Source organism: Brachionichthys hirsutus, chromosome 11 (assembly GCF_040956055.1).
Source record: "Brachionichthys hirsutus isolate HB-005 chromosome 11, CSIRO-AGI_Bhir_v1, whole genome shotgun sequence".
Taxonomy (NCBI): Eukaryota; Metazoa; Chordata; class Actinopteri; order Lophiiformes; family Brachionichthyidae; genus Brachionichthys; species Brachionichthys hirsutus.
Genome location: NC_090907.1, coordinates 205,177 through 217,500, shown reverse-complemented (window position 1 = coordinate 217,500; position 12,324 = coordinate 205,177). Strand labels below are relative to the sequence as shown.

The following is a 12,324-nucleotide window of genomic DNA, read 5'->3' as shown; positions in this document are numbered from 1 at the left end:
TAATAACACCAGTACAGACACCATGTACAGGTAATAACACCAGTACAGACACCATGTACGGGTACTGATACCAGTACAGACAGCATGTACGGGTACCGACGCCAGTACAGACACCATGTACAGGTAATAACACCAGTACAGACAGCATGTACAGGTACTGATACCAGTACAGACACCATGTACAGGTAATAACACCAGTACAGACACCATGTACGGGTACCGACACCAGTACAGACACCATGTACAGGTAATAACACCAGTACAGACACCATGTACAGGTACTGACGCAGTACAGACACCATGTACAGGTACTGATACCAGTACAGACACCATGTACAGGTACCGACGCCAGTACAGACACCATGTACAGGTAATAACACCAGTACAGACACCATGTACAGGTACTGATACCAGTACAGACACCATGTACAGGTACTGATACCAGTACAGACACCATGTACGGGTACCGACGCCAGTACAGACACCATGTACAGGTACTGATACCAGTACAGACACCATGTACAGGTAATAACACCAGTACAGACACCATGTACAGGTAATAACACCAGTACAGACACCATGTACGGGTACTGATACCAGTACAGACACCATGTACAGGTACTGACGCAGTACAGACACCATGTACAGGTACTGATACCAGTACAGACACCATGTACAGGTAATAACACCAGTACAGACACCATGTACAGGTACTGATACCATTAAAGCTGAGGATTTCTTTCTATTGGCTTTGACAGCGAGTCACATCTGGGGTTGACTCAAAGTGTCTGAGTTGAATGAGAGCAGATGTGAATAATAATAATAATAATAAGCTTTATTTATGTAGCACTTTTTTAGAAATAAATGAAGACGCTGGTGTTTGTGCTTCAGGTGTTCATCGACAGATTTCGCTATAACGCTAACAGAGCGGCGCAGGTCCAGAGCAAACTGAAGCTGCTGGAGAAGCTGTGAGTATCACACACCTGGACTGCAGGTGCCCAACGGGACACAGGTATCCCCGGCCTGACCCACAATGTGTTTTTTTGTCCTTCAGGCCGGAACTGAAGCCCATTGAGAGAGAGTCGGAGGTCACCTTAAGGTTCGACCTTCACCTGCTATAACATAAATAAAGGTTGTGCACTCATGTTGATGTTAGTTGATTGGTTGATTGAATCAATTATTCGCATGTTATGTATCTCTTCTCAAAGGTTTCCAGATAACTTTGAGAAGTTGTCCCCCCCGATCCTGCAGTTGGATGAGGTGGAGTTTTACTACTCTCCACAGCGGCGGCTCTTCACCGGACTCAACCTGTCGGCTGACCTTGAGTCTCGCATCTGCATCGTGGGTATCAGACAAAACTAGGCAAAATATAAGTCATGAGATCAGCTCCAGAAAGCTGTTTACGGTGAATGAATGAATGAGTGAATGAATGAATAGTCGGCGTGTTTGAGACTAATGCAGAGCCTCGACTGGTTGCTGCCAGGTCGGTGAAAACGGTGCTGGAAAATCAACCGTTCTCAAACTGCTGATGGGCGAGCTGACGCCAGTCACCGGAATCAGACAAGCTCACAGGTAAAGCAGACTCAGACAAGCTCACAGGTAAAGCAGACTCAGACAAGCTCACAGGTAAAGCAGACTCAGACAAGCTCACAGGTAAAGCAGACTCAGACGAGCGCACAGGTAAAGCAGACTCAGACAAGCTCACAGGTAAAGCAGACTCAGACAAGCTCACAGGTAAAGCAGACTCAGACGAGCTCACAGGTAAAGCAGAATCAGACAAGCTCACAGGTAAAGCAGACTCAGACGAGCTCACAGGTAAAGCAGACTCAGACGAGCTCACAGGTAAAGCAGACTCAGACGAGCTCACAGGTAAAGCAGACTCAGACAAGCTCACAGGTAAAGCAGACTCAGACAAGCTCACAGGTAAAGCAGACTCAGACAAGCTCACAGGTAAAGCAGACTCAGACGAGCTCACAGGTAAAGCAGACTCAGACGAGCTCACAGGTAAAGCAGACTCAGACGAGCTCACAGGTAAAGCAGAATCAGACAAGCTCACAGGTAAAGCAGACTCAGACAAGCTCACAGGTAAAGCAGACTCAGACGAGCTCACAGGTAAAGCAGAATCAGACGAGCTCACAGGTAAAGCAGACTCAGACGAGCTCACAGGTAAAGCAGACTCAGACGAGCTCACAGGTAAAGCAGACTCAGACGAGCTCACAGGTAAAGCAGACTCAGACGAGCTCACAGGTAAAGCAGACTCAGACAAGCTCACAGGTAAAGCAGACTCAGACGAGCTCACAGGTAAAGCAGACTCAGACGAGCTCACAGGTAAAGCAGACTCAGACGAGCTCACAGGTAAAGCAGACTCAGACGAGCTCACAGGTAAAGCAGACTCAGACGAGCTCACAGGTAAAGCAGACTCAGACGAGCTCACAGGTAAAGCAGACTCAGACGAGCTCACAGGTAAAGCAGACTCAGACAAGCTCACAGGTAAAGCAGACTCAGACAAGCTCACAGGTAAAGCAGACTCAGACGAGCTCACAGGTAAAGCAGAATCAGACAAGCTCACAGGTAAAGCAGACTCAGACAAGCTCACAGGTAAAGCAGACTCAGACGAGCTCACAGGTAAAGCAGACTCAGACGAGCTCACAGGTAAAGCAGACTCAGACAAGCTCACAGGTAAAGCAGACTCAGACAAGCTCACAGGTAAAGCAGACTCAGACGAGCTCACAGGTAAAGCAGACTCAGACTCGGGACGCCCCCACAGTCGCTGACGAGTCGTGTCTGTTGCTTCCGTTGCGTTTCTCCTCAGGAACCTGAAGATCGGGTACTTCAGTCAGCACCACGTGGACCAGCTGGACCTGAACGTGTGTTCTGTGGAGCTGCTCCTCAACCGGTTCCCTGGTAACAGAACCTGAACACAAAGGACTCAGAGAGCCTTCTTCTCGCTCCTGCTCTGATTGACCGGTTTCTTTGGCCACAGGTCGGACCGAAGAGGAGTACCGGCACCAGCTGGGGGGGTACGGGATCACCGGGGAGCTGGCCACCAGGCCGGTGGCCAGCCTGTCAGGAGGACAGAAGAGCCGCGTGGCCTTCGCACAGATGACCATGCCATGGTAGGAAGAGGTTCGGTTGTTCAGTGCTGATGATGATGATGATGATGATGATGATGATGAAGATGATGTCTGTTTGTCCTCTAGTCCAAACTTCTATGTTCTGGATGAGCCAACCAATCACCTGGACATGGAGACCATTGAGGCTCTGGCTAAAGCGCTGCACAAGTTTAAGGTCAGTTAAACGACAGTGACATCACACACACACGCACGCACGCACGCACGCACGCACGCACGCACGCACGCACACACACACACACACACACACACACACAGACACACACACAGAGAGAGAGAGAATCGATTAACTATAAGCTCTGTTAAAGAGGACGTCTTTAGTCTGCTCTTGAGCACAGAGACGGTGTCTGTCTCAGGAACCAATCAGGGAGCTGATTCCACCATGAAGGAGCTCGCTACCTGTGAGAGAGAACTCGGTTTGATGAAGTATTGATACTGCTCAGACACATGAAGTACTAGAGGGACCATTAGAGGTTGTCCTTTTCTGGCCCGTCGTCCCGCCTGGCTGTCCAAACAGACGTCCTCGTATCAATGCCATTGATTGATTGAAGTGTTCCTGAACCGCTCATTGTCTTTGATGTTCTCAAGTTAGCTGCTTTCATCGTGGGCTGCGTGCAGAGCACGTTTTGATTGAGATCAAACGAGGCCTCTCGTCTCATACCTTACGGACACCTGTCTACACCTGTTAACCTGTGCTTCAGGGCGGGGTCGTCCTGGTGTCCCACGACGAGCGTCTGATCCGGCTCGTCTGTAAGGAGCTGTGGGTGTGTGAAGCGGGGAACGTCGGACGCATCGACGGCGGCTTTGATGAGTATCGAGATATTCTGCATGAGCAGTTCAAGAAGGAGGGCTATCTGTGAGACTCCGCCCACCGCCAACAAACTCCACCTCCTCCAAAACAAAACCCGTCACAGCAGCCAATGGTTGGTCAGGACAGAACTCTGAAGCGTCTCACTTCCTGCTTCGGGTGAAGAGCTGCTGCAAGCCGATTGGTTGTGTCGTTCGCTCGATGAGGTCACAGAGAACTTCGGAGGAGTTGGATCTGTTACCGACATCCAGCAGACATCTGTCGTCAGTTTATCGTCACTAAATGTGATTTTTATTTTACCGACAGGCAGAGGTTTATTAATTTTTAAAGACTTGACTGTTCAAAGATTAAATAAAAACCACCAGATCTTGTTTCTTGGTTCTTGAATGTCCTTCAAACATACTGTATATATATTATTCGTTTTATTATATGATTTGAAAAGAATAAAAACAGACTGCAGCACAAGTGACGTTGGGCGTGACTAAGCCTCTGACAGATGTTCAATCATTCAAAATGCTGTGTCATGATTTCAACAGATGAACAAACACTTTACGTGCCCCGTAAGCATAGCCTAGCGCTGTAGCTAGCATCTATATTAGGGCGTATGCTACAGCCTAGCGCTGTAGCTAGCATCTATATTAGGGCGTATGCTACAGCCTAGCGCTGGAGCTAGCATCTATATTAGGCTACACGCTACAGCCTAGCGCTGGAGCTAGCATCTATCTTAGGGCGTATGCTACAGCCTAGCGCTGGAGCTAGCATCTATATTAGGCTACACGCTACAGCATAGCGCTGGAGCTAGCATCTATATTAGGCTACACGCTACAGCCTAGCGCTGGAGCTAGCATCTATCTTAGGGCGTATGCTACAGCCTAGCGCTGTAGCTAGCATCTATATTAGGGCGTACGCTACAGCCTAGCCCTGTAGCTAGCATCTATCTTAGGCTACACGCCACAGCCTAGCGCTGGAGCTAGCATCTATCTTAGGCTACACGCTACAGCCTAGCGCTGGAGCTAGCATCTATCTTAGGCTACACGCTACAGCCTAGCGCTGGAGCTAGCATCTATTACTGTTACATGTTGCACGACTTCACCGAGGGAAAACTCCTAATCTGTGAACCCTCATTGGCGATGGCAAAAAACTGATTCTGATTTTAACAGAATGTGAAAAACAACAATGCTACACTTTCCTTGGGGATCAATAAAAATATAGCTCCTGATTGTAACCAAAGCACCTCCCCACTCGGTAAGCACACACAAATTGAGGCCTACAATTGCCCCTGGGGTCACTAAAGCGAGTGATCTCCATTATCACTGCTGATCAATTCAGCTTCATTGGTGAGATCAGCTGCTGGAGATGGTTGGAGGGTCTCGGTTTGGACCCTGGTTTCTGGAGGCCGTTCTGCAGGAACACGGTCCGGATGGTGCCTGGAGCTGTGGAGGAGGTTCTGATCCACCATAAATCCACTGGACACGATGGAGCAGGTCCCGCCCCCTCTTTATGGAGCTCAGAGGTAACCACAAATACTAATACACATGAAAACTTTGACCCATGTTGAGATAAATAAAGATGAACTTTGAAGCTGTCCGTCCAGAAAGTCCTCAATTTATCACAATCACAACAAGACGTTGGATAAATCAGACAAATCAACATTTATTGGGACAGCAGGAAGTGCAACACCATGGAGGAGAACTATGATGTCATCAGATCACATGATCAGTTCAGTCATCCAGGACATGAAACTATGAAGCATGGAGCGGCCCTGATGGAGGTCCTGATGGAGGTCCTGATGGAGGTCCTGATGGAGGCCCCGATGGAGGTCCCGATGGAGGCCCCGATGGAGGTCCCGATGGAGGCCCCGATGGAGGTCCCGATGGAGGCCCCGATGGAGGTCCCGATGGAGGTCCCGATGGAGGTCCCGATGGAGGTCCTGCTAGAGGTCCTGATGGAGGCCCTGCTAGAGGTCCTGATGGAGGTCCTGCTAGAGGTCCTGATGTAGGTCCTGCTAGAGGTCCTGATGGAGGTCCTGCTAGAGGTACTGATGTAGGTCCTGCTAGAGGTACTGCTAGAGGTCCTGATGGAGGTCCTGCTAGAGGTCCTGATGGAGGTCCTGCTCTCAGTACTGGAAGCTTCTCTTGGTCTGGATGTCGTCGAGGATCTGCTGCAGCTCCTCATCTTCAAACCGACCCTCCAAACTGAAAACACGAATTTCAGATTGAGATTTTCTGATGACGTGCAAACTCACTTACTGATTAACCCCATGGATCAATTGAAACATGGATCAATTGAAACACGATTGGTTGGCTGTCTTTTTGCTCCATCCAACATGTTGAATCAGAACAGACGATTTCAAATGCTACCAATCGAAATACCCAAGTCAACATTTGAAGGATTAGACAAAATAATTTCAAAATTCATACGGCAGGGAAAGCGCCCTCGAATAAAATATAAAACTCTCCAAGGATCTAAGGAAGAGGGAGGCCTTAATCTTCCTAACTTTAAATATTACTTCTGGGCCGCACAATTAAAATCATTGATTTCATATATAAAAAATGACGCTGATACGAGATGGTCACTGACCCATTTGCTGATATTCCATCTCAGGGGTCAGCAGAGTGGACTAAAGTCACGCTTGACATTTGGAAGAGAACCAGGATTACTTTTAAGTTACCAACCAACATCTCTATACTGTCTAGCATTGGTTATATTAAACCCTTTACACCAGGCCAGATGGACACAGGCTTCCTAAAATGGGCTGAACATGGTCTCATTTACATACACCAGTTAATTGATAAGGATTGTTTATTGTCATTTAATCAGCTGAGCAGAAAATACCAACTCAATAAAAACAACTTCTTCAGGTACCTGCAAATACGGTCTTCCTTAGCGTCTCACAGAGATTGGGAAAAAGTGCTGGAACCATCGGCCATTGAAAAATTCCTTATACTAATTCAAAAACGAGAAAGAGATCAAAAAGTAATCTCAAAGTTATATAAAATATTCACGTCAACGACTCAAAACAAGCCCCTTCCGGCGAGGCAGAGATGGGAGGCGTCACAAAATAGATCTGACGAACTGTGGAAAGAGGCGACCTGCAACCGACCTTTGAACCATACTTTTCACAGCAGCCCTGAAATGCGTCACAATCTCCCGGATGAAGACAGAAGCGCCGTCGCTTAACGTTTGCAAAGTAAAACGGAAAGAACTTTACGAGATGGAAACGATAACTCACTCACTACGACTGCAGCTACACTCTCATTCATTCTTTTGATGTAGAGGCTCATCAAAGGGATAAGGGGTCACGTATACCTGGGTGTACCGCCACTGTTTCGTTGTATAGGAGGTCGGACCGGGGTCCTGATGCTGTGTTGTTTTGTGTATCATGTGGAAAATAATATTAGTATTAAATGCTCTGTTGCTGTTAAAAAACTGAGATAAAATTTAAGTAAAAAAAAAAAGAACAGACGATCCAGATGCATGGTTTAAGGTTCATTCCCGGTTCCTCTCCCAAATCCCTTATTGTGTGTGTAAACATCTTCAAGAAGATGAAAGGAGTCAAAGTTAAATCTCAGAGAGCCCATGAATCGTCATTCAGAGTGATTCTTCAGTTGAATTTACTAACTTAACCAGCACTAACTTTACTAGCTTCACTAACCCGCGGTAACCGTGTGACTGTCAGGCGGGCCCGGTGGACCGTGGACCGGACTGACCTGGGGATCAGGGCCTTGGCCTCCTCGGCAGCCTCGGGACACAGATTAGCCAAACTGGCCAGCTCAAACTTGTGCAGCTTCTTCTGCAGGAGGAGACTGAAGACATGAAGCAGAGCGGGGGGGTCAGGTCCAGAAGAGCCCAGAGCCCATGTGACCCGACCCTAAATCACCTGCGGACAGCGGTGATGGTCTCTCGGTTCTTGAAGCGGCTGAAGCGGGCCGTGTAGTTCAGGGTCTTCATGAAGACCTCGGACAGTTCCTGCTCGTCCTCGGCGCTCTCGTTCTGCTGCTTCCGGTGCTCCAGCAACATGTGGACCTCGGAGTTCAGCAGCGTCTCTGCGTTCTCAAACTCTGTGGGGTCCGATCGGAACCAGCACGAGGCCAGGAACAAACATTACATTTTAACATTAAACCCATTTAAAAATAAACATCAGCTCTGATTCACTTTGACTTTTCACGTTGGTGTCTAAAGATACCAGAACCATCTAGAACCTTCCGGTGCTGATCCAGATCACCACGTGGACCCGGTTCATGTTTCTGTTTGCGGAACCTTAACCCAAGCCAGGTTACCCTCCCCGGTCCGGGCGCACTGGTTCTGGTACCGGTTCCGCCGCTGTCCGTTATTCACCGACCTTTAGGAAACACGAGCTGCGAAGCATCCTCCTCAACATCACCGACTTGAGCAGCAGCCACTCCGCCTCCAGACGCCATGACAGCTAGCGGCTAGCTAGCAGCTAACGAGCTAGCAGCTAACGAGCTAGCGGCTAACGAGCTAGCAGCCCCCGGGACCGACACAATGAAAGACAGAATAGACCGGCAGCAGCAAAATGACGTCACCCCGGTTTCTAAAGCCCTGAAGAGGATTAATTCGCTAACATGTCAGCTCGACGAAAACACAAATGTCACTTCCGGGCCGGGTTCGGATCACTTCCGGTATCATAGCCGTTCTTTATTTTATTCCAACAGAATGTAAATACACACCATAATAATAAAAACGAGTAGCAGCTAATAACGCACAATGGAAAGCCAAACCGGTTCACTCCGGTCTGACACCAGAACCCGACTCAGGACGACGGTATCTCCGCTTTGCTTTTATTAGAGAACATTAATACCGTTAATGACGCTGAAGCTGCTTTAGATCCAGAACCAGTTAACCAGTGTGAACCCGGAGGCTCCACAGACGGAATCATCATGCTTGAACCGGATCAGAACCAGGTTTCGGTCCGTCTGTCAGCTGACAGTTGAACTGATCTCTGAAGGCGTCGAGCAGGTGAGGAATGGCTTCCTCCACGCCGACGTCTCTCCGCAGCTCGGCGCTCAGCGAGGTCACGCCCTTGCCTTCGACGCCGCACGGCACGATGTGGCCGAACCACGACAGGTCGGTGCTGCAGTTCAGAGCGAAGCCGTGAGACGTGACGTAGCGGCCGCAGTGGACCCCTGCAAGAGAACACGCCCCTTACGTTTATATACACGTATTTATACACACAAAGTAAACCCTAAAGGGTTTATTATTAGTAAATAAATAAATCCAAACCTACATGGGCCTGTTAAATCATAACTGGTTCATCACACCTGAGCTCACTTTCTGTAGCCACACCCACACCTGTTCTCAATCCAGAACGACTTGAATAGGACCTGCCTGGCAGAGAAACGGACCAGAAGATCCTCAAAAGCAGACGAGCTGAAGAGACTCCGGAACAAATGAAAAGGAGCTTTTGAGCTCCGTCGGTCTGGAGACGGTTCTGAAGCCCTTTGTAGCGCGTTGGGGGTCCTTGGGGGTCCCGTGAACCGCAGTGAAAGCATTACCCACAAGTAGTGAAGACCTGGGACCGTGGTGAACCCCCCCAGGAGCGGCCCGTAGAGCGCAACGACGACTGTCCAAAGGCCAGGAAAGACCCCACGACAGAAGCCAAAGGTCGACTGGGGCACGCCTCACTCGCCTCAGTCAGGGTCAGCGTTCATGACCTCGCCGTGAGAACCAGAAACATCAAGGCTCGTCTCAGCTGGAAGAACCCAAAGACTTTGATCTGACGAGACAGAAGTTGAACCTTTCGGAAGGTGCGTGTCCCATTCCATCTGGCGTAAAGGTAATCCTGCATTTCAGAACCAGAACACCAGACCAACGGTCAAAGTGGGCTGGTCTGGGCGGCTTCAGGACCTGAAAGACTTGCTGGGATAAACGGAACCACGAATTCTGTCCAGCCATCTGTGTGTGACCTCAAGCTGAAACCAACTCGGGTTCTGCAGCAGGACAATGATCCAGAACACCAGAACACGCCAGCAAGTCCACCTCTGAACGGCTGAAGGAAACCCAAACGAGTCCGAGTCCTGACCTGAATCCTGTTGAGATGCTGTGACCTTAAGATGACCTTAAGAAGGCGCTTCCTGCTAGAAAGCCCTCCCATGTGGACCAAAGTTCCTCCAGGGGGCGCTGGAGGAGACTCGTGGAAAGTTAAGGGTGGCAGAACCAGCTATTATAGGTTTACACGTTTTCACGCTGGGCCGTGTAGGTTCTGGTTCTGGTTCTTACTCATTAATGCTCGGACTGAAACCGTTTCGGTGCGTCGTTGAATCTAAACCCGAACCCGAGGTCGTGGGGTAAAGTCCGTTTGTTCCTCTGTGTGCAGCGGGAGAACCGGCCTCGTACCGATGGCACAGATCTTGTTGTCTCCGACCCAAACGCCGGTGTGCGGTGACGGCGACGCTTCGATGTGGAACCTGCTGCAGACGGAGACGATGGTCTTCTCCAGCTCACAGACGTACCAGCGGACGCTCTGGGGGAGCAGATCGTAGCCGTTAGCTCAAGACGCTCACAGGCGTAGCCGGGAAAGACGGAACACGACTCGCTTCAGAGACGGAGGCCCGGCGGAACCTCCCTCCCGTGATCTGCGTGGCCCGCTTGAGGACGGGCGCAGGCAGAGCCGTGATGATGAAGCTGCTATACGGGAAATGCTGAACTACACACGCTAATGCTAGTGCTAGCAGGTTCAACGACGTGGAAGACAAACCTTCTTAAAGCTCCTCAGGTTGAGGACCGGGTAGCAGACCAGCTGTCCGGGCCCGTGGAAGGTGAGGAGTCCTCCTCGGTTAGTCCGGTGGACTTCGGCCCCCAGGAGTCGGAGGCGGTCCAGCTCTGCTGGGGGGTAAGGTTTGTGGCGCATCCCGGTGGTGTAGACCGCTGGGTGCTGACACAGCAGCAGAGCGTGAGCAGGACCGGACCGGTGGCGGTCCACGTAGGCTCGCTGCAGCAGCAGAGCCTCCTGATAGGAGAGCAGGCCCAGACGGACCACCTCCACCGCCGGTCTGCTGCCCTGCATCAGGGCTGGAGCCAGACCAGAGAGCAGCCGCTACGGCCGAGGAGACCACGTTTAGAGGGTCCCTTCTGGGTCCCAGGAGACCACGTTTAGAGGGTCCCTTCTGGGACCCAGGAGACCACGTTTAGAGGGTCCCTTCTGGGTCCCAGGAGACCACGTTTAGAGGGTCCCTTCTGGGACCCAGGAGACCACGTTTAGAGGGTCCCTTCTGGGACCCAGGAGACCACGTTTAGAGGGTCCCTTCTGGGTCCCAGGAGACCACGTTTAGAGGGTCCCTTCTGGGACCCAGGAGACCACGTTTAGAGGGTCCCTTCTGGGACCCAGGAGACCACGTTTAGAGGGTCCCTTCTGGGACCCAGGAGACCACGTTTAGAGGGTCCCTTCTGGGACCAGTGCTCTTCATTTCTAAGTGACGTAGGTTCAATCTCCAAATCCTGCAGGTGTATACTTTTCGCTGATGATACAACAATATGAATCTAAAGGGCACGTACTACGTAGAACCCACTTCTCCCGCGGTTCTGCAGCTTTCCGGCGCTCGGCCCGGTTCTGGTAGCTCATTTATTACGGAACAATGAGGAGGACACGGTAATAATTAAATAACAACCTCAAACGCTTCAAACTAAATAGACCCAGATGCCACCGGAAGAGGCGTGGCTTACTGGTCAGCTGGGTCATATTAATGTTTCAACAATAGCCAAACTCATTACAGCATTTCATTTATACCTGTCTTTTCATTTCGGATGTTTTATCCGGGGGCTTCAGCCCCTAAAACTACTTTAAATCAGGTAAATTACTGTAAAATACAACTAATCAGATCAGTTTATCAATTATCCACGTGGTAGTAGTGAAATGTTTAGATATCAGTTCAATAAGGCTAAATATTAGCTGTCAGGGTCGAATACTGTACACGTCTTTGGTATGTCGTTCATATATTTACCGGATTTAAAGATTTACCTCTTCGTCTTCGTCTTCCTCTTCTTCTTCTTCTTCTTCTTCTTCTTCGGTGTTTTAGCAGCGGTCTCGTCAGCGATGCAGTACCCAGGATGCTCTCCAGGGGGCTCTGTAGAAGGCCACCAGCAGCTTCTCCTCCAGGTTGTTCCTCCTGAGCACCCTCAGGAAGTGGAGTCGCTGCTGGGCCTATAACACAAATCTATTATTATTATTATTATTATTATGACGTAAGTGTGACGTGGAACACTGACCCGTATGTACCGAGCGCGGAGAGAACAGGCAAAGGTCACAGAAGAAAAACGTCGTTGAACGTTTCTTCCTCTTAACTCGACGCGTTTCAAACGAATTCCCATTTGTCCTGAACGAGCCACTGCTGACGTCACTACTGTGGGCGTGGATGTCCGACTCGA

The 12,324-nt window shown here is 49.8% G+C and overlaps 3 protein-coding genes across 5 annotated transcripts in view; 1 reads left to right on the top strand and 2 right to left on the bottom strand.

Moving 5' to 3' along the window:
• abcf3 (ATP-binding cassette, sub-family F (GCN20), member 3) overlaps positions 1-4,425 on the top strand; it is a 16,664-nt gene extending 12,239 nt beyond the window's left edge. The window contains exons 14-21 of the mRNA XM_068745284.1: positions 892-968; positions 1,055-1,099; positions 1,209-1,341; positions 1,484-1,572; positions 2,813-2,904; positions 2,984-3,116; positions 3,201-3,288; positions 3,833-4,425. Coding sequence (XP_068601385.1) covers positions 892-968; positions 1,055-1,099; positions 1,209-1,341; positions 1,484-1,572; positions 2,813-2,904; positions 2,984-3,116; positions 3,201-3,288; positions 3,833-3,991 — 816 coding nt within the window. The 3' untranslated portion in view covers positions 3,992-4,425. The remainder of the gene's footprint in view (positions 1-891; positions 969-1,054; positions 1,100-1,208; positions 1,342-1,483; positions 1,573-2,812; positions 2,905-2,983; positions 3,117-3,200; positions 3,289-3,832) is intronic.
• Positions 4,426-6,003: 1,578 nt separating this feature from the next.
• polr2d (RNA polymerase II subunit D) lies at positions 6,004-8,533 on the bottom strand. The gene is made up of 4 exons (XM_068745501.1): positions 8,282-8,533; positions 7,820-8,000; positions 7,650-7,745; positions 6,004-6,134 (listed from the first exon to the last, which is right to left on the bottom strand). Exons 1-4 carry the CDS (start codon positions 8,358-8,360, stop codon positions 6,056-6,058), a joined length of 435 nt encoding a protein of 144 aa, XP_068601602.1. The 5' UTR covers positions 8,361-8,533; the 3' UTR covers positions 6,004-6,055.
• Positions 8,534-8,573: 40 nt separating this feature from the next.
• On the bottom strand, positions 8,574-12,216 carry lipt2 (lipoyl(octanoyl) transferase 2). Of its 3 annotated transcripts, XM_068745546.1 has the most exons (5): positions 12,166-12,216; positions 11,918-12,100; positions 10,658-10,996; positions 10,297-10,423; positions 8,574-9,086 (listed from the first exon to the last, which is right to left on the bottom strand). In XM_068745546.1, exons 3-5 carry the CDS (start codon positions 10,964-10,966, stop codon positions 8,839-8,841), a joined length of 684 nt encoding a protein of 227 aa, XP_068601647.1. In that variant the 5' UTR covers positions 10,967-10,996; positions 11,918-12,100; positions 12,166-12,216; the 3' UTR covers positions 8,574-8,838. The 3 variants fall into 3 exon arrangements, with proteins under 3 accessions (XP_068601647.1, XP_068601648.1, XP_068601649.1); XM_068745547.1 differs by lacking the exon at positions 12,166-12,216 and having other exon boundaries at positions 11,901-11,977; XM_068745548.1 differs by lacking the exon at positions 12,166-12,216 and having other exon boundaries at positions 10,658-10,971; positions 11,918-11,969.
• Positions 12,217-12,324: the final 108 nt, after the last annotated feature.